Below are 24,801 nucleotides of genomic sequence, written 5' to 3'. Positions count from 1 at the left end.
CCGCCGCCCGGCCCGACAGCCCTGGCTGCGGGAGAAGCAGCAGGGGCGAGGGCTGGCGTGTGGTCCGACGAGAATAAAACATATCCCGATAGGGAATACGTGGGAAACCAGGGAGCGTCTATGTACTTCATAGAACGGCCTGGGTTGAAAAGGACCGCAATGATCATCGAATTTCAACCCCCCCTGCTGTGTGCTGTATTTATTTCCGTTTGAGCTCCACAGCCTTTACCCACCGAAAGGAAGGCTGGGAATTTCCCTTTAAGGGCGAAAGCTTTTTGCGGTGAATGCATGAGCTGGGAATTCCAAGCATGCCAGATGCACTGTGAGACACACAGGCGACCAACGGTCAGCACATGAAAGCCCCTGTCAGAAACGACACGGTGTGCCTGCTGAGATCAGTCATCCTTCCCATACACAGCCCATGTCGTAGTTCACATCTTACAGCAAGCAGGCAAGCTTAATCTGAATAGTACAGAAACAAATGTTTCCCAGATTAAAAACACCAACTCCCTCCAAGCAGCCATATCTCTGTTTGCCTCTAGTCACCCGCTGCTTGCACACACGCTCCCTGTGCTCCTACCTTCTGCTATCTCTCCCCGGGACCCTGTGTAGGGTATGTTGACCACATCTCCTCTGAGGCCCAGGACAGGGTCAAGTTATAACCAAAATTTAATAATCCACTGTACGTGGTAGATTATATGAAAGGAATAAATGCTTCCCTTGCTCGCACAGAAAGAACACTACATTTGTCAATCCACTTAGCTGTGTTAGTATGGAAGATCATTGTTCCCTTTAGTCAATACCAAGTAGGTGATAAAAATTTACCAAGTAGGTAATATCACCAAGTAGGTGATAAAAAACTTTAAAAAATGGTGTAAATTTTGTCTTGTGAATTCTGCCTTCCATCCTCTTCTCCTCAAAAAACAAAAACAACAACAAAAAACTCTAATAGTAGTTTTAACTGGAAGATTAGTAATACTTCCCTTCAACACACATTATTTCTTAATTACATTTCCAATGCTGTAATTGAGGTATATTGAAGCGGCTTAGGGATGGAGGTTAAATAACTGCCAGATGAGACCACTAACTTTCTTAGAATCACAGAATAATTAATGTTGGAAAATATCTCTAAGATCATCTAGTCCAACTGTCCACTTACTACCAGTATTTCCCCACTAAACCATGTTCCTCAGTACCACATCTACACATTTTGTGAACGCCTCCAGGGACGGCGACTCCACCACTTCTCTGGGCAAACCATTCCAGTGCCTAATATTCAATCGCTAGTTACCTGGGAGAAAAAGCCAACCCCTACCTCTCCACAGCCTCCTTTCAGGTAATTGTTGAGGGTAATAAGGCCTCCCCTGAGTCTCCTTTTTCTCCAGACTGAACAATCCCAGTTCCTCAGTCACTCCTCATAAGGCCTCTGGTCCAAACCTCACACCAGCTTTGTTGCTCTTCTCTGGACACACTTCAGGGCCTCAATGTCTTTCTTGTAGCAAGGAGCCCAAAACTGAACTCAGTACTTGAGGTGCAGCCTCACCAGAGCTGAGTACAGGGGGATGATCACTTCCCTGCTCCTGCTGGCAACACTATTTCTGATACAAGCCAGGATGCCTTCAGTCTTCTTGGCCACCTGAGCACACTAATGGCTCAAGTAGAGGTTCTTTACCTCTGCACTAGAGGTAGCCACTCTGCCCCAAGCCTTTAGCATTGCCTGGGGATGTGACCTCAAAGTGTAGGACCCGGCACATGGTCTTGTCAAATTTCATCCCATTGCCCTCAGCCCAGCAATTCAGCATGTCCTTTAAAGGGCAACACTTCCACCCAACTTGGTGTCATCTACAGACTTACTGAAGGTGCATTCAATCCCCTAATCCAGCTCATCAGTAAAGATATTAAATAGGACCAGCCCCACTGGAGCAGAACACCACTCATGATTTATCGCCAGCTGGATTTAACTCCATTCACCTCCACTCTCTGGGTCCCAGAAGAATATTGTGAGAGACACTACTTTGCTAAAGTCTAGGTAGACTATGTCTACAGCCTTTCCCTCATCCACCAGGCTGATCACCTGGTCATAGAAGGAGATGAGGTTGGTCAAGCAGGACCTGCATTTCATGAACTCATGCTGTCTGGACCTGATCCCTCGGTTGTCCCGCACATGCCATGTGATCTCAAGATGATCTGATCCATAACTTTTCTTGGCACCGAGGTCAAGCTGACTGGCCTGTAGCTCTCCAGCTCCTTATAACCCTTCTTGTAAATTGTAGTCACATTAGCAAGCCTCCAGTCCTCTGGGACCATTCTGGTTACCAGGAACACTGATAGACGATAGAAAGAGGCTTGGCAATCACCTCTGCCAGCACCCTCAGCATCCTGGGGTGGATCCCATCTGGCCCCATGGACGTATGACAGTCCACATGGAGTAGCAGGTCTCTGACTGTTTCCACCTGAATAGTGGGTGGTTTATTCTGTTTCCCATCCCAGACTTCCAGGTCAGGAGTTAGAGTACTCCAAGAATAACTGGTCTGACTTTTAAAAACAGATGTCAAGAAGCCCTTGAGACCTTGAGAACCTCAGCCTTTTCCTTATCCTCAGAGTTCACATTCCCCACCACATCCAGTAGAGGATGGAGATTTTCCTTAGTCTTCCTCTTACTTTTAATCTATTTGTAGAACATTTTTGTCTTTTACTACCATGGCCAAGTTAAGTTCAAGCAGGGCTTTTGCTTTCCTAATTTTCTTCCTGCATATGCCAGCAACTTCTTTGTACCTTCCCTGAGTTGCCCATCCCTTCTTCCACAGGAGGTAGACTCTTCTTCTCCTGGAGCCTCACAAAATGTTCCCTGTTCATCCATGCTGGTCTGCTTCCCCACCAGCACATCTTACAGCACAGACAGCCTGCTCCTGCACCTTTAAGACTTTCTTCCTGAGGAGCAGCCAGCCTTCCCAGACCCCTTTACCCTTCAGAACAGACTCCCAAGGGATTCTCCCCACCACTGCCCTGTGTAGTTCAAAGTCTGCCCTCTGGAAGTCCTAGGCAGCACTTTTGCTGACCTCACTCCTGACTTCACCAAGAATAGAGAACTCTACCATTTCCTGGTCACTCTGGCCAGGACAGCTCCCAGACTTCACATCTCCCACCAATCCTCCGTTTGTGAACAGCAGGTCTAGCGGGGCACCTCCCCTAGTAGTCTCTATTACCAGCTGCATCAGGAATTTGTCTGCCACACTCTCTAGAAACCTCCTAGGCTGCTATATTTCCAGTATACATCAGGAAAGTTGAAGTCTTCCATAAGAACACTGACAATTGCACAACTTCTGCCTGCTGCTCGTAGGATACTTCGTCCATCTCTTCCTTGTTTTGGGCAGTCTATAAAAGACCCCCACCAGAATGTCAGCCCTGTTGGCCTTCCCCCTGATTTTTTACCCACAGAGACTCAGCCTTATCCTTTCCAGCCCTGAGATCAACAATATTCAAACAGTCTCTAGCACAGACAGACACACCACCACCTCCTCCCTCCTTGCTTATCCCTTCTGAAGGACTTATAGCCATCCATTACACAATTCCAGTCACGGGAACAATACCAACATGTTTCTTCCTGCAGGATAAAAGCTTTTACTGCTTTTCCTATCCTTGTGTTTCAGTTCTGCCTTCCATTGGATGGAAGGGGACCCACATCATGGCCAAATGAGCTGCAGGTGGAAGAGGGAGTGGGCAAGCAGCAGCTGCCTCCCATAAAGAGGGTAAGCTGAGGAGGAAGGTAGTTTCTTGCTGGGCTGGAGGTAGCAGCAGCAAGGACATTAATTTTGAGGGGCTTTAGTGGGGGGAGAAGCAGCTTGGCTTTTTGTAGGATTTGTTTTTTGTTTTTTAACCTTCTTTTTGCTTTGGCCCTCTTTGGCCTGATTGAGTAAAAGAAGGTTGTAGGTTTTTGGTGCTTGAAAAAGCTGGGCAGACTGTTCTGGATGGAAACTGGAGAGGGCTCCAATTCTCTTGAGGGCTTTCTGAAACTCTAGATCTGAGTTGTATGCTAGTTTGTAACAGGTCAGAATTGTTTTGTTTTGTTTTTTTTAACCTTCTTTTTTCTCTGTGTTTCTTAAGTATTTAGGTTCTGTAAATGTAAATAGCTGAGTAGCTGTCTGTTTCTGTGTAGCCCAGAGACCTTCCTTGCTCCTTGTGTTCTTTTACTCCAGCTTCTAAGCTGTACAATATCACACTACTTGACTGGGTTGGTATGAGTGAATCTCTTAACTGAGGAAATGCCTAAGTATGGGAGTTCTGTTTTGTGAGCCTTGTGTGGCTCTGAATGTGAGCTCATGTGTAGGAGTTTTTCTTAGGATTTTTTTTCTGTTGTTGTTGCCTTAAGCACAGGAAGTGTGGTTTCACTGAATTATTTAACTACTGCTGTTATTGTGTATATTTAATTTAAGAACTCTGAGCCAATAGCTCTGTTGTGATCACAAATACAGCATATGTGATAGCATCTAGAAGTGCTTTCTTTATGAAATACAAAACCTGATTGTTCTCCTTTTTTTTTATCTTTTGCTCAAGACCAATTGGCCAAAAGCTAAACTGGTGAAAATACTACTTATATGTATGCAAGACTACCTTGAAGTTACTGTGGTTTTAAAATGTGTTATGAGATTAACTTCAAGTACTAATATTACAAGTTATATATAAAAGCTTACTTATCAAAAGGCAACTAGAGTCTTTGACAGTAATAACTTTGATAGCACTAGTCTTCTAACTTCTGTACGGATGACAGTAGTCTTCTAAGAAGTATATTGTTTCACTGGGTTAGAAATGAAGATAGGAAGAGAAATGTCTGCTGAATTCTGATAGAGCATAAGAATCATCAAGTCACATATGTTTTACGGTGATTAATCCAAGTCACTTCTCTTTTTTTTTACAGTGTTCAAAAAAAAAAAAATGAATACTGCACCTGCTTCAGAGAGTGGATCGTATTCCACAAACCACTCAAGACCCTTCTTCTATGCGCAGCCAACAGCGCAACAACCTTTTCAACATCCATGGTACCTCAGCCATACGTACAATCCATACTGTGTGCCTGCACCAGGTAAGATAAATGACAGCTATCTGAAGTAGTAAACTACTCCTAGAGTGGAGGAATGTGCTTTTAAAAAGCTGCCTGTGAGTTTAAAGGGGAATTAATGTAAAGATTGTTTTGTTAAGGAACAAATTTCAGAAATGTTAACCAATTGTGGCCTGCCTGTTTTGAAAAGCATTTCATTCTGGAGAACGGGAACTCTGCAAGATAGTAACTGTTATGGATACAGAGCTCTAAATATGACTAAAAATGAATATTTTTGTGTAAGCTTCATACATATGTTTTAGGTATGTATAAATACAAATTTGAAAGAGAACTTACAATATCATAATACATCTTGTAAATAGTATACTTATGTTAATTTCTATCTGGAACTCTGTTAGCAATGATGATGTTATAGAACAATGTATGAAAGAAGGGAGAGGCAACAAGCGAACAAAAAGCAGCAAAATAGCATGTTTCAGGGAGTAAAACTAAGCTCTGTTCTGAAGTATTGTTGTCCAGATAAGCTGTTCTGTAATGCAGAAGACTCTGCGTTCTCTACAAGACTTGCTTCTGGATATTGATAACTGGCGTGCTTTAACTGCCTGTGTGCCTGATCTCATAGCTGTCACAGTGTATGTGAGCAATTACTAATCAGAGTGACTTGTTTCAAAAATAAGGTATTTCTTTTTTGTTTCTAATTATATAGGCTTCCGGGGTGGACATCCATATTTTCCGCTTTATTCTGTTGCACTCCATGAGTACCCTGGATTTTTTGTTCCACAGCATCCAGTGCATGCAAGAATTAACAGAAGGCCTTATTTTAATGCTCCCCCACCCTCTCCCATGTTTTATCATGCAACGCGATTTAGACACTACAGTTCCCCTGGGAGAAAAACAGAGACAAAAGAAACACAGACTGATCCTAGACAGCCTGAAAACAAGCAAAAAAAGCATCAAGATACCCATACAGAAACGAAAGGTTGTGATGCAGGAAATATGGCCTGTGTTTCTTCTGGTATAGGTACAGAGACTGAAAGTACTTCAGAGAAACAAGATCTATCTGGATCTTCCATTGTGGTAGACAGGGAGTTTCATAATAGTCCTTCCAGCTCTACACAGTATAGAAATCTTCCTACTGGAAGCTATGCCTTTGAGAAGGAAGAGGTGAGAATAGAATACGGAAATGGCTCTCCAGCTATTCAACTGTGGAAGTCCTTTAAAGAAACTATTCCTTTGTATGATGTGGCAAGTGGTAAACCAGTCCCAGAGAATGTGGTGCAGCGTGACTTATTTTCTGTTAGCTCATGTGAGGGAATGATATATGGCCCTCATGAAGGGGAGAAATTGGTGCCAGGAACTTACATAGATGAGAGAAAAGCTGTCCTCTCTTCAAAACAGAGCGTTGAAACTATGCAAGAAAAAGATGTCCAAGATAATGAAGTGAAGCTGGATGCAGAAAAGCAGGTGACTACAGGTCAGCGGGCAAAATCCCCTCCAGGTGAAGCCATGGCAGTACAACTAGCAGAATTAGCAAGATCTGTTACCATAGACCAACCAGCAGTAAGACAGGATGTGCTAGTAACTAAGAAATCTAGCTCTAAAAGATCCACAGGTTCAAAAGCTTCTCAAGAAGAGTCCAGCTTTATTCAACAAGCAGGATTGCTTCCATCTAGTATGGAGGTAATGAGTGACTTGAGTTTTCAGCAGAAAAAGCTGAATCTAAGCCATAGCGCTAACAATGAAAGTCAAACAGATAGAAGTATTTGGTGTGAAGAATCAGTTGAGAAGTATGTTCCTTCTAACAGCTGGCTGGCTTGTTTGGATAATATGGATGCGAACTACAGCTATGACATGTGTTTGCCACAAAGGAAACGTCAAAGTGTACTTAGTCTTTCTTCTGATGACATGTCCTCTAGGGAGGATGGCTCGTCCATTGATAACGCCCCAGTGTCTTATTTTGTACCTGACTATGTGCTTCAGAAAAGCACGTACACCTTCCAGAAAAGTACAGAGGGCTTGGAGAAAGAGAAAATTAAAAGTGGTGGGTCCCTCAATGAAGATGAAGTGATAGGAAGGGAGCAGGTGAACAGCTTGAATGGCCAAGATGTCAAAAATTCTTCAACCACGAAGATTAAAGAGGCTTCCAGCAAAGGTAGAAGGCTGAGAGTCCTTCCTAGATCTTCTAGTCGGAAAAAAATCTGTTCTCTCAAGAAAAAAGCTGCCAAGAGTTTGTCAGAAATTGAGGACTCAGAAGAATACTCTATGCAGGTAGAAGAGGAGGATGAAGATGAAGAAGATGAGGAGTATGAAGATGATGATGTGGATGAAATAGAGTATTTCTTTCAAGAAGCTGCTCCATATGGAATCTTGATGCCAAGTAAAGGGAACTTGTACCGACAAGTTGGCCAAAGGATGCTTTGGAAGCCACCAAAAAATGTTTTTCCAACTCACTTAATTAGCTGGCCTGCTCAAGAGAAGATAAAAACTAGGAGTAGGTTTGGTGAAAACATCGGCATTGTTTACAAACCAAAGGAGAAAGAACAAGATGAAGCTGTATATAGTGACTATGGGTATTATGGAAGAAAGAGGCCAATGGCAAGAAGAGAAGAGGTTGAACACAAGCGAACACTTCAGAAATTCTTGGGAGGTAAGATAAGTACTAAGAAAAAGGTGCTTGTTAGTAGAAAATTTAAAGGACACAATTGCAACTGCAAACTGTAGACTGAACCAGTTGGGGGTGGGGGGAGTCAAACGTAATTTCAGTCTGGCTTAGTCAGAAGTACTTCAGAATTATTTTTTAGGCAGATGTTCTTCTGTTTGAAAATTAAAAAATGATAAAGCAGTCAGTAGAGAACTCAGCTGTAAACTCTTTTGAGTTAGACTAATAGGCTTAACTTCCTGACCTTAGTGGTAACTTTTTCATTTGAAAAGCTTAAGGTCAATTTAATTGTACTTGTTTACCATTGTTTAATGATGTTTTTGAAACGTAGGATTTGAATTTAAACAGACTTGACCTTCCATCTCAGATGATGTTAGGTAGATTAAACATGGTTAAATTCCTTGTAATCTGATGACCATGACCATGCATTGTGTAACTTCCCTTCTCTGCAAGAACATCAAACTATTGATTTTTGTTGGCTGCTGTCTTGCAGTTAGCAACAAAGTTTTGCTGTGCTTTTATAAAATCAGTGTGAAACTATTAAACTTGATCTGGGAAAGTTTTATTTACTTAATCCAATTTCTACTAGTATCTACTTTTAATTGGAAGTGAGAATAAGCAGAATTACTGAAGTTCATAACTGGTACACTGAGAGGCTGCTGGTTAGTATAGTCTTACTATGAAAAGCATCTAAAAGAGGATCTACTTCTAGTAGTGTGGGTAATGTTCTTTTTCTGCAATTTTTGTCATGTGGTCTACAGAAACTTATGTTCTTACTTCCGAAAGACTCTTAAGATTCAGTGGCTAGCTTTGCATTCTGGCAAACTGTCTGGTTGATTGAACAGTGTATTAACATTAGCAAGCAAGAATACTGATTTTTGTTTTTTAATCAATTCTTCTATTAGGAAGACTGTTGAGGGAGAGTGTGGGGATGCCACCTGAAGAGTATTGGATTAGAAGTGGTGCTAAACCCAAATTCACTGGACAAATACATGGTAGTATCTCACCCCAAGCCAAGAGCAAAGAACAAGGTACATTTTCTTCAGTGTTTGCTTTATGAAATAGCCAGACAGTGTAGTATAAAACACAGTAAACTTACTGTTTTGGTAAGATTTGAAGATAAGGAAACTAATTCTAACTCTTCTGTTACTGCTGAAGTGTGCTGTCAGTCCAATACATCTCAGGATGTTTCATATCCTTCTTAAATTCAAATATATGCAGATAGTGGTACGTTAGAGCAAGATAATTTAAAGGTACTATGGGAAATATTGAATGTTACGTGGCCAAACAGAGCCCTTATTTGTGCAAAGCTTCTTTGTCATAAACTGGAGTATTAATTTTTCACCCAAATAATGCATCTCTTAAGTGCATACGCAGTGGTAGTTCCTAATCCTGACAAGTGATATTATGTGATTTCTGTACATCCTACTTTCTATCTGCCAGTGGAATAGGTACCGAGTAGTGTATACAGGGGAGAAAGAGAAGCACTAGAAACAATGGAGAAAAGCTGAGCTTAAATTTGCTTTTGTATGACTTCAAGATACAACTGGTGTTTATCTAGGCTGCCCACCTCTGGTTAAACCAAAGAAGAGAATAGGCAAGCCCCCACTAAAACGCAGAGACACAAGATGTGAGGTGGAAGAAGTGGAAGTGTGGGAGATGCCTAAAAGGAGCGTACGCAGAGGTTAGTAGGATTCTTACAAACATTTGCCCATTACTATCTTGGAGTAATGTGTCCATTGATATAATGAGATCACTGGGTTATTTGTGAAATAATAGCAAATAACAAAGTCAATTTAAAGTAAAACTCAAGCTTGGAATGTGAATGTAACTGAATACTGGTTATTGTAGCGCTGACTGAGCAGGTTCCTTAACTCTAAGGAGAAACACTACTTTCGTCTAGTTGCTTTTCAAAGTATTTTATTTAACTCTTGATTCCTGTGTCACTTTTTGCTGTCTTTAAGCTACAGGTCTGTTTCTATCAAAATAGGTATCTCGATTCAACATAAATGCATATAGATCATTCTTAACAACTTTAAGTAGGGACTTGTTGCTAGTTGTAGATTCAATAACCAATATGCTTTTTTTTTTTGCATTTGTTGGAGAGTCCAGAAAGTTACAAATTGAAATGGACCAGTATATACCAAGAAGCCCTCTAAAAGATCTTAATTCCTTAAGAACAGTTTGGCATAACTTAAATATAAGCTAAGCTAACCTAAATGTTTAGTTGGGAAATACTTAAGATGAGACCTTCTTTTGTCAAAGCAAACACAATGTTAAATAGTATTAGAATTCCTTGTATTTTCAGTGTTTGAAACAGATTTGACTGAAATCAATCCTGTTACTCAAAGTTGGTGTCAGCCATGAAGTCTTACTAAACATGGATGTGTAATCTTTAGTTGTTGACCTTTTCCTGAAAGAGCTTTCAGAAAACTCGCGTAATCCTAAATGACCTCTATATTTTTTTTCTCAGAAATAGTTGGTGAATCTTGGATGCCTTCTGTTCAACAAGAGCACACTGAAAATTTAAGTTTGATATGAAACTCCTGCCTATCTGTTACAGAGATAGGATGCTGGACTGCAAAATGTCTGCAGAATTTAACTTGCTGGGCATTTGAGTATATACTTGTAATTTCAATCACAAGCATCTTTTCCTGCAATAAGAAAAGGCAGTCATCGGTGTCTAGCCTTCCTTTGGAAGCAAGTTGACCTGTGTTACTCAGAGTGTGTGTACCTTAACCATTATTTTTTTTTTTTTCCTTTAGGGCGTGGAGCAAGGAAGTCTCTTTATAAGAGAAGATAACTGCAAATATTGGGGCAGGAGGGGATAAAAATATCATAAGCTTGCATGAAACCAAAAGTAAATTTTCTTGTATATTTTGTAAGTTGCTGTGCACTCTTCAAGGGTAAGAAATGTCCTCCATATTTATGATGCTGCAATTAAACTGTAGTAAGTATTTAACACTAAACTAAGTCACTTTTTGTAACTAATGCATCCACTATTTAAATAATAAACTTAATAGAAGTGCATTTAAGTCTCCATGGAAATAAAAATTACTGATGCATGCATATCCTCATCATACTATTACAACACGCCAGTTACTGCTGCCCTGTCCTTAAGGTCAGTAGGACTACAAAGCCTGTCAGTGTCATCTCATGGTTAGTCTATGTGATATGTGCATAGCTGTAGGTTTATCTTCCATTGGCTGCATATTTGTCTGTTTGCTTTTTTTTTTCTGTGAAAGTATAAAGGACTACAGTTTAAGCTGTATGAAGTCAACTACTGACTTGATATGTAAGTTACAACGTGACTTGCAGTGGCGTACTGATAGATGGCTGAATATAAGCCAGCAGTGTGCCTGGATGGCCAAGAAGGCCAGTGGAATCCTGGCTTGTATCAGGAATGGTGTGGTGAGCAGAACTAGGGAAATCATCCTGCCCCTGTACTTGGCATTGGTGAGGCCTCACCTCGAGTGCTGTGTTCAGTTTTGGGATACCTCAATATACAAAGGAGATTGAGATGCTGAAGCAGGTCCATGGAAGGGCAACAAGGCTTGTGAAGGGCTTGGAGAATGTGCCCTATGAGGAAGGAACTGGGGCTGTTTTAGTCTGGGGAAGAGGAGGCTGAGGGGAGACCTTATTGCTCTTCTTAAACACCTGAAAGGTGATTGCAGTAAGAGCAGGATTGGTCTTCTCACTGGTGACAGGACAAGGGGAAATGGCCTCAAGTTGCACTGGGGAGGTTTAGGTTTGGATATCTAGAACTTCTTTACAGAAAGGGTTGTTAATCACTGGAATAGGCTCCCCAGGGAGGTAGTTGAGTCACCATCCCTGGATATGTTTAAAAACTGTCTGGATGTGGTGCTCAGGGACATGATATAGTGGTGGGATGTTAGAATTAGGGTAGTACGGTTGGGTTGCGGTTAGACTTGATGATCTTCAAGGTCTCTTTCAACCTGAGCAATTCTATGGTTCCTCATCTTATTCTCTCAAAGGTATGATTGGAGGACTAAAGCTAAAACACTGTGCTGATGTTATGTTCCTTCTTCTCTTTTTCTGTAGAGACTCTGACCTGGAGAGATGTTACTGATGACTCTTACTTTGCCCCTAAGTTCAAGTCAGGGAATGAGGCATAACACTGTTCTTAAAAACTCCTGTAAAATTTCATGCTGGCTTTGGCACATTGCTACTAAGTTCTCCAGTAAAACTAAGGTGATAAAACTAGATCTCTTGTTAAACTACTTCTAAATAACTGAAATAGACTAATCATAGCACAAAAATGTCTGAGCTTTTTCACTTCTGAGAAAGCTAGTATTACCTTGTGAGAAAAATAAAACACAAAGCCATTATTGATTCCCAAATAAAGCGGCAGTGAGAAAAAGATAAGGAAACTGCACAAACCTAGAGGGGAGGTCTCCACTACTCAATTGTCCCTTGGCTATTGTTTTTTAATAGCAGTTGTGGAAACCTCTGTTAAAGAGCTACTGTAATTATAGCCTTTACTCCCAAGGTAGTAGGAGAAAGAACTCAGCTGTGGTGCAGATTGCTTTTTGTTGTTTTTCTTTTCCTCTTAAGTACATCACAAGAAAATAGCAAATTTTTATGCTGCACAGAACCTCCATTGCATCAGAAACTCAGTAAATTGGGGGACAGAATTCTTTCAGGCATGGAGCTTCTGTAATACTGTCCCTGCTCTGAAAAGTATGGAAACTTGTGCTCTTACCTATCTAGTATATGAAAGAGGGTTAGACCTTTATTGTGGTGGCAAGAGTTAGCAGCAGAATTACTTCAAGTTGAAGACTAAATGACTGTAGCTGAGACCTCTAAGGTAAAGGTTGACATTTTCCCCTTGAGCGTGGCTTTGAAATTGAGTACTAAGTAGCTTCTGCTGACAGATTTGTTTGCCATCTTGTCTGATAACGGAATACTTGTGACCTGGCAGGTAGAAGGAACTAGTGACTGATATTCCAGAGGTAGTCCCAAAATCATACTAGTCCATCCTTTTACAGGTCTGGTATCAGTCTGTGTGCATTCTACCCAGATGTAAAAAGCAGTTTAGAACTGGGTGATAATGGCTCCCAGGAAGATGTGAGGAAGTAGCAGAAGGGATCATTTACATGGCACTGTGTGGAAAAATAATGCACTAGTGTTATATATGTTTGGTGTGCTGTGCTCCAAAGAACTAGTACTGTGGTCTTAAAACTGTATCTCTTACTTGGCTTTTTCTTCATTTTCTTCACTCAGTGGCATAGATGATCTATGGACTCCGTCTTAAGTCAGTTGGCTTACAACTATATTTAATGTTCCAGTGGGTGAGATGGATGTGGCTTAGAAAAGTTGTGAACTATGAACTGTGTTTTAAAAGGCTGTGAATTGAAGTCCAGCCTTTTTTTTGTTCAGATAACTAGTCTGTGCTATCTCAGACTCAATTTCTGGTTGTAGATGCATATAAGCATATGTGTCAACTCTGTTCCCTGTGAAGATTGCCTAGTGATGAGTAACTGTGGTGCTAGCACTTCTGTAAGCTTAAAGCCATAACAGTTTTGTATGGCCTCTGAAGTATTCACATGCCTTCTGCAACATCCACTGAAGGACAGCTGAAGAAACTATGTACTTATTGGCAGAGCAGTAGTGAACAGTAGGGGCCTCTGAAAATGCCATATCAGGCGTTGTGTTGGACAGATGTAATGGATGTGACTCAATTTCTAAGTCATTGTTTGTGGCTAAATGCAACCTCTGCAAAGTGGGTGGAATGTGACCATTAAGTGAAGCCAGTGGTTATGTTAATTTGTCAGATTTTAATTCTATATTTTAATTTTAGACTTTATAGCATCTGTGTGGCATAAAGCTTCCACTCTTAATGTCCTGTTTTCTACCTTATACTGGGAGAGATTAATAACAGGCCTTTCTGTTAAAATAATAGAAGGCAGACAAGATTCAGAGGTTAAAACAATTACATTTTAAGGGAGGGAGGAAAAAAACCAACAACAAACCCAATGTTTTATTTATTTATTTACTTAAAAGATTCTCTGACTGACTCACAGCCGTTGGTCATCTCAAGCAGAAATGTTAAAACCTGGGTCATTTCATGGTTAAAAAAATGTGTCTGTATTACCACTGAAGTACTCTTTCTGAAAAGACTGGTTTGGAATATTAATCATATCAAAAGCTGAAAATCATTAGTTGTAGCAGTATTGCCAATGAGTTGTAAATCAGCTTCAGTTCACATTTGTTTAGATCCATGGGATTAATAGGTTCATGCTACTGTTACAACTCAAGTTTCAGTATAACTTTCAAATATAAACACTATAAAGACGGCAGGAATGACTAGGAAATAATTTTGTTCCTTTACTGGAAAATGAATAGTCCAGTGCTGAGATATAAATAAGGCTAGTCCATCTTTCAGGAATACAGATTCCTATCCTGCTTCCTAGAGTTACTTCTGGATTGAACCATCTTCCATTACTAAAACAGGTGTTAGAATTTATCTCTAGTCTACGTATTTCTTAAAGAGCTAGAATCTCTTAAATACTAGCTTTGGCACTGCTTAAAATGTGAAATGATTAAATGCACTATGTTTCTCTCAGTGCCCTCACATTAGTTACTGCTACTAGAAACCTTACCATGTTGAGGGCGTGCTAAATTTTTAACTTTGAAACTGGCCCTCCTTTAATGGTGAGACACTTATTAAAATCTGTATGTTGGGAATAGCTCGAATTTATATAACTGAGTATGATGTGGGGAAAATAACCAGTGTAAGTATTAGGGCAGGAATGTCCGATCTGTGGCCCAGCATGGCCTGCAATGTGGCCACCCCTGTTGTGGCTCTTCCCCGTTAAGTGGCTGGGTGTGCACCCATCACTCACAGCAAGCACAGTGCTGCAAGACTGGCATTGTCTGGGCTGAAACTGGGACACAAGAAGGGTGCAGGGCACTGCTAACACAATTTATGGCAAATAATTGTGTGCAGTTTGATATATTGGCTAAACACAGTCTCAAGAGCAGTGAGAAATATGTAGTTGTGCTTTCTATTTTGATACAAGAATTTGAGAATGGGCTTCAAGAGGAGGAGGGGCGGAAATCAATTTGTTTGCAACTCCATTCCAAGTTGACATAAATGCATTGCTTTTGAAAACTTGCTGGTAATGTATGAAGTTGCAGTCAGATGTTCAATTCAATCTGATTGTTTCTTTACCAGACCTTTATAAGCCCTCACTGATCAGAGAGAAATGTTTCTTGCTTTAAATCACACCTTATTCATGTCATTGCTTTTTGGCAATGTGCATATTTGTGAACAACTGTTAAGGACAAATATGCACAGGAAGAGCAAAACTTCATCAAAAATCTCTGAACACCTTGAGAAATCACTGGGCATTGCAGCCACTGTCATCAAACCAAACCAATGTACGAGTTCCATAAAATGGTCAGATAATCCTCTAGTTTTGTTTCTGTTATTTTTCTTTAATGTTGTAATAAAAACAGTAAAACGTAAAAATGTTTTGTTACTCATATGTTAATTATAGTATGTATTTTAAGATGGCTGCTCTGTAAGTAAAACCTCCTATTTTATTATGTTGGCCCATGATATCAGAGGTGGACACTGGTTGTATGGCAGTAGAGGTTGAACCTTCCTACCATTATCCCATTACATATTGTTGCCATGTGGCAGATGGCAGCAGAGGAGTAGTTTGACCAAAAGGCATCTGATGTGGAAGTGCTGACCAGGCAAAGGTGTGGCAATGAATTCCTCTTGGGGGGGAGGGGAGGGGGTAAGAGGGGGAAGGCACCTTTTGACATTCATTGTTGCTTGCTAAATGTTTAGGGAGGCCAGTGGATGTGAGGCTGTGAGTGGTGCATCTTAGTGGTGAAAGTGACAATGGGTCACCTCTGTTGGTACAGATTTTTACAGGTGTGGTGCAGGCTCTTGTTCATCATGGGTGAAAATGGATAACTAAAGGTAGTGACTGTACTGAAAAATAGGGTTTTGTAGCTAAGGATTTGCTCTATCAAACAGTGTTGCTGTACTCGTTTAATCTGTTATAGGTTCCATGGGAATAAATAGGAAGCATTACTTTCAGAGCGACTTAGCAGCCCTAAACTATTCCTCTTCACTCAGTGCAGCCTAGGCAAGCCAAAAGATTGGACACCCATGAACAAGTGATGTTTCTCTGTTAATTAATAATTAATCTGTATAATCTGTAGGAGGTTCTTGCTGAAGGAAATACATTTTTGAAGAAATGATTGGGTATTTAAAAAAAATCTACTAGGGGTTACTAACTAAAATATAATCTGTGATTCAAAGTACTGTGCTTCAAGCAATCTGATTTGTGTGTGTAGTAACAGAAATACCATTATGGTTTATCCTGCTCTGTTTCTTAAGCATTGACCATGGGTGGAAGAAGATACTGGGTTAAACAGATGTTTAGTCTGATGCAGAGCAAGGATTTGGTATCTCAAAATAAAATGTTAAATTGCATTTGATATGTACTGAATCATTCAGGATTGTTTAAAGTAAGCACACTTGGATTTTGTGTTGAGGGACACGGTTTAGTGAGTAGTAGTGGTGATAGCAGGTTGATTGGACTGGATGATCTTGCAGGTCTTTTCAACCACGGTGATTCTGTGATTTTCGTAGGCAAAATTCTATTGAGCTGACCAAGGGGAGGGACCCATTCCCAACAAATGGGATGAGAAACAAGGGGGAAGTGAATTTGTTCTAATTAAGCCAAGCTCCAGAAGAATCTTAAATGATGAAAGCTAGAGTAACAGAAGACATCTTGGGTTACCCCTGTTCTACTCAAACTCACTAAGAATTCTTTGGAATGTGTCAGGTTTATGCTTTACTTGCTGTGGTTTCCAGCATCTGTCTGATCACCAGTGCTTTCAAAACACGGATTTTCTTAGCATCATATGGAATAAAACGGAGAATCAAGCCATTATAAATCTCTGCATGCATCTGTTAAATCTTCTTTCTGGTTGAAGAACCAGGAGCTTTAAATCAGTTCTCTGTATCAGTATTATCAACTACTTGGAGTCACTTATAACGATGTGGTAAATAAAACTGGAAGACAGAACAACACCAGAACATTCAAGTTCTGGAAACAAACTAAACAATTAAGGAATTTCACCCAAGGATACTGCTTGGGTGAAATTGATACAGGGAACTGTAAGGGTTGGAAGGCACCTCTGGAAATCACCAAGTCCAACCCCACTACCACAGTAACACAGGAAGGTGTCCAGATGGATCCTGAATATCTCCAGAGGAGGCTCTACAACCTGTCTGGGCAGCCTGCTCCAGTGCTCCGTTACTCTGACAGCAAGTTCTTCCTTGTTTGTACGGAACTTCTTGTGTTCCTGTTGCTGCCTGTTGCCCATTATTCTATTGCTGTAAACCACCTAAAAGAGTCTGGCCCCATCGACTTGACTCCTGCAGTTAGATATTTGTAAATAGTGACGAGATCCTCTCTGTTCTCAAGATTGAATAGTCCCAGGTCTCTCAGTCTTTTCTCATACAAGAGATGCTTCAAGTCAATCATCTTTGTGGCCCTCTGCTGGACTCTGTCTTGAAGATCCCTATCTTTTTTGACCTGAGAAGCCCAGAACTGGACACAGTATTCCACAAGTGGCCTTGGCCTCATCAGGGTAAAGGGGGAGGAGAACTGACCTTGACCTCCTGGCCATATTCTTCTTGATGCATCCCAGGATACTACTAGTGTTCTTGGCCCCAAAGGCACACTGCACACTCAGTGGCCAACTTGTTAACCACAAGGGCCTTAAAGTCCCTCTCCTTGGAGCTCATTTTCAGCTCAAATACTCTTTCTAAGGTTGCCAGGATATAGCAATATTTAAATTGCAAGCTGTTCAACTCCTTTATCAATGAATGTGTTTTCACTGACTTTACTAAAGATGTAAAGTCTCAAATGTGATTGAGGGATTTTTTTTTTTAAATAGGTCTTGTCTACCTTACTTTCACTCATATTGTGAATGACTGGCAAGGAATGGAGTTTTGTTTTTACTAAACAGCTTAGATATGCAGAAGGGAAAAAACACATTTTTTAATATGTTCCTGTCTCTCTTTCAAAGTCTTGGGTGAAGGAGGAAAAAACAAACACACTACCAAAAAACTGAAGTGCACTTGAGTGTATGATGTCTTGGTTTTGCTGGTACTGGTTACTGATGTTCACTGTACTTTAATATAAGCATAAATACAGAGACTAAGTTCTGAATGAGATCAGATCTTACCTACTCCTTTCAGAGCAATTCTATTTTTAATTTTGCAGAGCACCAATGAATATTTAGGTGTTCAAGTCACGGCTTCGTACTGCTGTACATTTATCTCTTTCAAAAAGAGAGAATTTACTCTAACAACTTACCACAATCTCAATTGTTCCAGTCAAGTTTATCTTGGAACATCATTTAAAAGAAAGAACTTGTAAGTAGGAAGAAGGGAAGAATACATGTTCTTTGCTACTGTTCTGTAGCTTACAAGCACGTCTGGAAACTTCTTTAGATGTTTATATTCTTCTGGGATGATTCATACAATACTACTACATGAAATAGTTCTAATAAACATACAACATAAGTTGGAATTCACTTCCTTAAGCCTTTTTAAAAGGAAAAAAAAAAATCAAATGTATCAAAACAACTGATACTGAAGTATATGTAGAAATGCATTTTTCCCATTTCCACCATGAATCACCACTCCCTTTTTTAAATAATCAAAAACAACCCCTAACAGTAAAATTGGCATCTAGCATCATCACAGCTGGCTCACAGTCTTAGAGGTTAGGGAATGCTCTAGGTATCATAGAACTGTGTCTACTGCAATCACACTGAGTTTTTGCTAACAAAAAAAAAAAAACTCACTCTGGTTTTGTCTCCAATTCCCTTGATTGACATTTTTCCCCCTTCAGCAGTGTTTGTTATTTCCCCAGCTGCAAGTTAAGTGCAGTGGACTTCAAAACACAGGCAGTATGCAGAAAAAATTAAACAGTACCTTACTGTAAGTGAACTGCCAGTGCAGTGCAAACTGCAGCCCACTTGCAATGAGGCTTTGTATATAATTAAATGACTATGTGGTGAAAACATGCTTCAGCAGACAGTCTGCTGAGTTCTTCCACCATGGTAGCGATGGCTTTCTGCTGGCAGTCACAGCAATTTGACCAAGTTGGATAATGCTTTGCACAAGTTTTATGGTAAAAAAAAAAAAGTATGGTTGTGTATCGTTCAGTGTAGCTCTCCTTTTTCTGGCTGCAGCACTGCAGAGGGGTAGAAAAAAGAGCCAGTGAAGGATGCTACCTGTATCCATCTGTATGTCTCGGTTTTAAAAAGCCCCTTTTAGTAGTTTCTTCCTAATTCTTTGGATCTTTCTGGGCAGTTCACAAGTGAGGGGAGGTCAATGAGCATACAATGACTGCTATCAGTCATTCTCATTAGATTTAGATTATTTATGCTTTCTCTTCTTTTTCTTCTTCTTTTCTTTTTTTTTCTTTTCCTTCTTTCTCTTTTTTTTCTTGTGTTTATCTGAGGAAGTGGAGCTGCTGCTGTCTTCATCATCTTCATCACTGCTGTCATCATCTGAGGTGGAATCCTCAAGGAGCTGCTTCAGCTGCTGTATCCTGTGTTTAAAAAATATGAGTGAGAATCCTTTCCAGACTCTCCTTGTAACAATTTATTCTAATTTCATCTCTTTCCTTCCTAGCTTGGGAAATGGAAGCTGCATGCAAAGGGCAGGGGAACGTGCACTCTTTGCTGAATTACAATTCCCATTACAATTTTCAGACTGATGACAACCTCTTTTGAGATACACACGTTTAATTCAACAACTTTCCATCCCATGGAATATCACAAACTAGCATATTTGACAATATGTAAATAAGTCACTCTGAAAATAATGCCTCCTGTTTATTCCCACAGAAACTAACTACAATAAGTTAAAAGGAGCACAATAAAACTATTTGACAGAGCAAATTTTACAAAGCTACAAAACACTATCTTTCAACATAGTCACCACCATCAGCCATTCATTTTTTGCTAGCAGAGAATGAGGGCCTGCATGACACACTCATTTAAATCTGCACCCAAGGAGTCCTAGCAATGATGCCATCAGAGTAGCTGTGAACATTTTACCCACACAGTCCACCTTTCATTAGCCCAAACAGACAGAAATCTGAAGGTGCTAAATCCACACTATATGGTGGGCATGGTAGGACAGACCATCTAAGACTGGCAACATGCTTCATGGTCTTCAAATTGGAATGTGGCATGGTGTTATCATGTTGCAAGACAAGGGTTGTCTTCTTCTCTGGCGTGACTATAGAAGTTCCAGTCATCAGCTTAGTCATCATTACAATATAGCATCAGAGTTGATGGTTGGTCCAGGTCCCAGAAAAATCCAGAAGCTTTACCTATACCTTTCCTATTCCAAAAGACAGTGCATGTCACTTTACCTGCTGACGGCTGCATCTTGAACTTTTTCTTTGATGGGAGTTCACACATCTCTGCTCCACAGACTATCATTTTGACTTAAGCTTGTAGTGGTGTAGACATCATGTCTCATTGTCAGTAATGATGCAATCCAAGAAACTGTCACCTTCAGTCTTGTATTGGTTCAGTAGATCCTGACAAGCTTCCATAGCGTTCTTTCTGTTCCTGTGTGAGCATTCATGAGACTCACCTGATGTAAACTTTGCAACATTCTAAAGTTTCCACCATCGTTTCCAGTGCATTGAAGGCAACGTTCAGCTCTGTACACAGCTCCCTGGTTCTAATATGCCAATTCATGTGGACGAACTGATCGAGATGCTCTTCATTTTGTGATGTGACAGCTGTGCATGGCTGTCCAGAATGCGCCTTGTCTTTCATGTCACCGTCACCACTGCTGAAACGTACCACCTTCTACCTCACTGTGCTGACATCCACTGTTTGATCTCCGTAACCATTCAGCAAGCATTGATGAACATCAGTGGGTGTCAATTTTTCTGCACAGAGAAATTCAATTCCACGCCTTTGCTTCAGATGCATTTCTATGTCAGACCATTTTGTCAAACTGCTTCTCTGCTGCCATCAGTTTCACAGCAACAAAGTGTAATGGAATATCGGTTGTAAGGGTCAGTCTCTACTGCCATACCACCAACATCCACCTCTGATGTTGTGGCCAACATAATAAAACAGGAGGCATTACTTTCAGAGCAGTCAGTGTAATTTAATTAAGCACAGAATACAGAGACAAAAGCCATCACCAAACCACTGTAAGAAGTTTTAACTTTATGCACACAAAGGTGCATACTGGGATTATAATATCAAGAAAGCAATTGTCCTGTTGATAAAGAGATGATGTCAATGAAGCTGCCTGGGCAGATGCAGAGGTATCTTTGACAAATACTCTTTCTTTGAGCTTTCACAAATTCCTGACAAATGTGGAGAGATACTTGCTGTATATACTGAACAATGACCTCACATAAGGAACAGAATTCGGTGCCTAGAGCTAACTTCCTAAAACCATCCTTTCCTGTCTACTGAAAGATTCTTGACATAAAAACAACTAGTGAAGCCAATGAAAAAAAATGTTTTTATTAGACCTAAAACAGAATAAGATCCAAGTACCTAAACGTTATGGTATAAATGAAGGATTCCTCTTTGAATTTTGTTCTGGGAACAAATGTAGAAGCTATTAAAGAGGCAGGAAGTAGGCAGCATGATTACTGAGAAAGCAGAAATGCATTAATCTCTTATAATACAAAGAAACTGTCATTAAAAAATGTTTGGTTGGTGAGGTTAATATATCAGCATTTCAACTACAAACCCTAAATCAGAATCATGTTATCAAATCAAACTGAAAATGCATTTTACTGCAGAGGCACACTTACCTCATTTCTTTTTCATGACGTTTCGTTTCCCTTATTATATCATACATTGGATCTTCATGTGCCTTTAAAATGAAAAACAGGAGCTTCATTAATGTGGACTGATTTTTACTTTCTTACTTAGTTACATCACTGATGAAGGAGGCTCTCCTTAGGTATACTACTGCTTTTCCTCTCCAGTCACAGTTGACTAAGAGGTCCCCAACATATATTGTAGGAATGGCTAGCTAGACACAGAAGGAATACTGAAGTTCAAAACAGAGTATCAAAATTCAAAATAGAGTTCAAAATACAGTACTCTGACAGCATATTTTAAAACACCTGATACAAACACATGGCAATACAGTTGCTATGTACTGGAAATTGGAACTGCCCTTATGTACTATGTACTATTACTATTGCTTCTTAACCAAGTTATTTTTAAATTGAATAGGCATTGCAGCAAAAGATAGTTGTGAAGGAAGATAGCAAATCTTGCAGATATTTAAGGCCAGTTCATGCCAAGCAAGAATGCAACAGAAAGAATTGAGGCTATCATTTCTGTTGGAAGATTCAGCAAACAAACAGACAGAGAAATGGTATCAGATGCTGATCAAGGTGGGAATTTAAATTTCAGTAGCAAATGAAAGATGGTGGGAATGGACTATAATGGGCCTTGACATAACACAACATGCAACAGAGAAGCATGAAAAAAAAAAAGAAGAATAGAGGCAATCTGGTCACAAATATGAGTCAAAAAACTGTTTGCAGCAGCATTCTTACTGGACAGAAAGAGCCTGGATTCCATTTTTCAAAGATAGAAAGAAAAACATAAGACACAAAGCGATGATAACTTAAAATATATTTTAACAGTGCAAAGCAAAAGAAGCCACACTGAAAGAATCTGAAAAACAAAGATGCAGTCTCACATAGCAAAAGATCAGAATAGCACACAATGGATGGATTACACACCTAGACAATAGGCTTCATGATATGGTTGGTCAGTAACAGCAGAAGGCTTGAAACAGCTGTAACAGGCAGCTCAGGCTTTACTAAACATATCTGTTATGTTTTATTACAAAAATTGATGCTGTAAATACTGACTGAATATGACAGGTGAAAGAGGTTCTTGAAGATTTCCAATTTAAATATTAATTATTTTCCTCTTGCAGAATAGATTTTTTTATAAAGCAGCCAAACATCCAACCACATCTGTAGCTTTTTCTTTATTAGGAGATTTTTGGCCTCTATACTGAACTAGAGACAGAGGAAAAGTCCTTAACAGATCATCATCTATCAGGCTTCTCTTCACCTACAATAGTATTCATCAACAATGTCAAAAATACAAGCAATAATAATGCAGCATTTGTACTCACTACTCTAAATTGTTCCAGTTTCTGATTGCCTTTAATAAAGAAAGGGCATTCTTTATCCCCTGTTCTGTGTCCATAGCGTTTACACCTCCAACCTTGGGAAAGAAAAAAAAAAAAAAAAAAGCAAAAGTGAAGTGCATCTCTGAGCCAGACCAGCATTTAAACAAAACCTAACGAAGCATACTTATGGAAAATATTTTCAGTTTTGGAAAAAAAAAAAAAAAGAGAGAGGGAGAGAAGTGTTACATTGATAAATGTAGCTTCCATAAAACAGAAGGCTATTGCATTTATCTGTTCATTGTCTTATATCAACATGATGCCAAACTATTTGGATCCTGTCATCTGTCCACCACACATCCTGCCATCCCTCAGTGTAAAAAGACAGCTATATGAAGATCCAGTGACATCTGGAACATTTTCAGCCTTACACTGCATAACTTTGACTTCTTTTCCCAAAGGCATCCAAAGCCCTTTTGTTGGGGCATGTGCCAGAAATTCTCGTGCACTTTCATTGCCTGGTACATCAGGTATGCAGTCTTCTGGTTTTGTTTCCTCCTCCTATGGAAGAAGATAAAGACAATATCATCACCTTAGCAAACAAACAAAAACAACAACAGGAACAGCCCACCTTTGTAAGAATCAATATTCCAAGTGTACAGGCCTCCATTTAATATGGAAACTATTTTCTCTAACGTTTATTTTTCTTGCAACACAACAAGGGTCTTTCTCCCTGGCCCTTTCCTAGTTCAGATTTTCTGGACATACTACTTCTATTCCTCTCCATTTATTCTAGCAATTTTTTTCAATAAATGATAGAATTGAAAAATTAGCAGAAGCTGAGACTTCCTCTTTGTTGCAACAAAACATAAGAATTAGAAATAGCCTTAACAACATGAAGAAGTATATTGGGGATTAAAAACACCAGATTATGGTTTCATTACATACATTTGACGACGACAACAACAATAATCACTATGAAAGCGTTTTTACACAAGTATTTTGAACATAAGCAATGGAGAAGAATCCTGAAAAGAAGCCACGCAAACTGAAAATACGCTTCACCATCCATGATTTCCGTGTACCCAAAGTACTACATTAGTTTTCTGTTCTAAGATTTTGTGAAGGAACCACTATCATCCTATTTGACTCCGGGCATTTTGCTTGAGATTTAAGGAGTCAAAGAGGTTCGCTTGCAAATAAGGAAGCAATTGTCTCTGTGATTTATATAGGTATCCTAGTCCCTTTAACTAGGATACTAAGGCTAAAAGACAGTCTCTGAAAGTCACCTGTAAAGCTAAAGATGTACGGCAGTACAGGTACCAACCTTAATTAGCCCTGGGGGAGGTTTCTCGTAGCTGAAAAGCAATAGAAATGTTGTTACTCTGTAGCTCAGCACAAACAAATCATTGACAAAATACAGTACCTCAGTGGGATGGAGTTATAATTTTCACCTCCCGTTTTCCCTTCAATTTTACTTCATCAGTAACCATCTGCAGCAGAGCGGGATGCAAGCATGCTGAGACCCCGTGTTCTCAAACTGCCGTGCGTTTGCCATATTGCAGCACTCATCTCCTATGAATGCTTCTGCGGGGAGCTCGGCGCTGCCCTCCGCTCCCTGTGAGGAGCTGCAGCCGCCATCAGGCCTCCTGTCAGCTCCTCAAATAGAACAGACCAGCTTACGTATAAAAACGGGCTCTACAGATCTCCCAGCTAGACACGCGCAGGCAAGCTACCCGTGTATTTCTGCCCTGTTTTCAGCCCCGGGGACCCGAGTTGACCAACTGGTGACAAGCAAAGCCCCCAGAGCAGAGCGCTGGAAAGGTTAAGAGTTGAAAGGCTCGCTCTCACCGCTTTCAGGACCCACGGGGC

General features: G+C 40.1%; 2 protein-coding genes across 4 annotated transcripts in view; one reads left to right on the top strand and one right to left on the bottom strand.

The window, feature by feature from the left end:
- The first annotated feature begins 3,291 nt into the window (after positions 1-3,291).
- Positions 3,292-10,778, top strand: LOC104911574. 3 transcript variants are annotated; one of them, XM_019616674.1, is made up of 6 exons: positions 3,292-3,749; positions 4,916-5,080; positions 5,763-7,703; positions 8,621-8,746; positions 9,277-9,399; positions 10,481-10,778. In XM_019616674.1, exons 2-6 carry the CDS (start codon positions 4,933-4,935, stop codon positions 10,516-10,518), a joined length of 2,376 nt encoding a protein of 791 aa, XP_019472219.1. In that variant the 5' UTR covers positions 3,292-3,749; positions 4,916-4,932; the 3' UTR covers positions 10,519-10,778. The 3 variants fall into 3 exon arrangements, with proteins under 3 accessions (XP_019472219.1, XP_010711351.1, XP_019472220.1); XM_010713049.2 differs by lacking the exon at positions 3,292-3,749 and adding an exon at positions 3,776-4,047; XM_019616675.1 differs by lacking the exons at positions 3,292-3,749; positions 10,481-10,778 and adding an exon at positions 3,776-4,047 and having other exon boundaries at positions 9,277-9,404.
- A 7,168-nt stretch (positions 10,779-17,946) lies between these two features.
- The window catches only part of RP9 (RP9 pre-mRNA splicing factor), a 7,594-nt gene continuing 739 nt past the window's right edge, over positions 17,947-24,801 (bottom strand). Inside the window, exons 3-7 of the mRNA XM_019616788.2 lie at positions 24,257-24,287; positions 23,361-23,490; positions 22,936-23,027; positions 21,584-21,645; positions 17,947-19,333 (exon numbers count right to left, since the gene is read on the bottom strand). Coding sequence (XP_019472333.1) covers positions 19,159-19,333; positions 21,584-21,645; positions 22,936-23,027; positions 23,361-23,490; positions 24,257-24,287 — 490 coding nt within the window. The 3' untranslated portion in view covers positions 17,947-19,158. The remainder of the gene's footprint in view (positions 19,334-21,583; positions 21,646-22,935; positions 23,028-23,360; positions 23,491-24,256; positions 24,288-24,801) is intronic.

Source organism: Meleagris gallopavo, chromosome 6, assembly GCF_000146605.3.
Source record: "Meleagris gallopavo isolate NT-WF06-2002-E0010 breed Aviagen turkey brand Nicholas breeding stock chromosome 6, Turkey_5.1, whole genome shotgun sequence".
In the NCBI taxonomy this organism is placed as follows: Eukaryota; Metazoa; Chordata; class Aves; order Galliformes; family Phasianidae; genus Meleagris; species Meleagris gallopavo.
The sequence above is the reverse complement of the archived record's forward strand: the minus strand, read 5'-3'. Positions and strand labels throughout refer to the sequence as shown.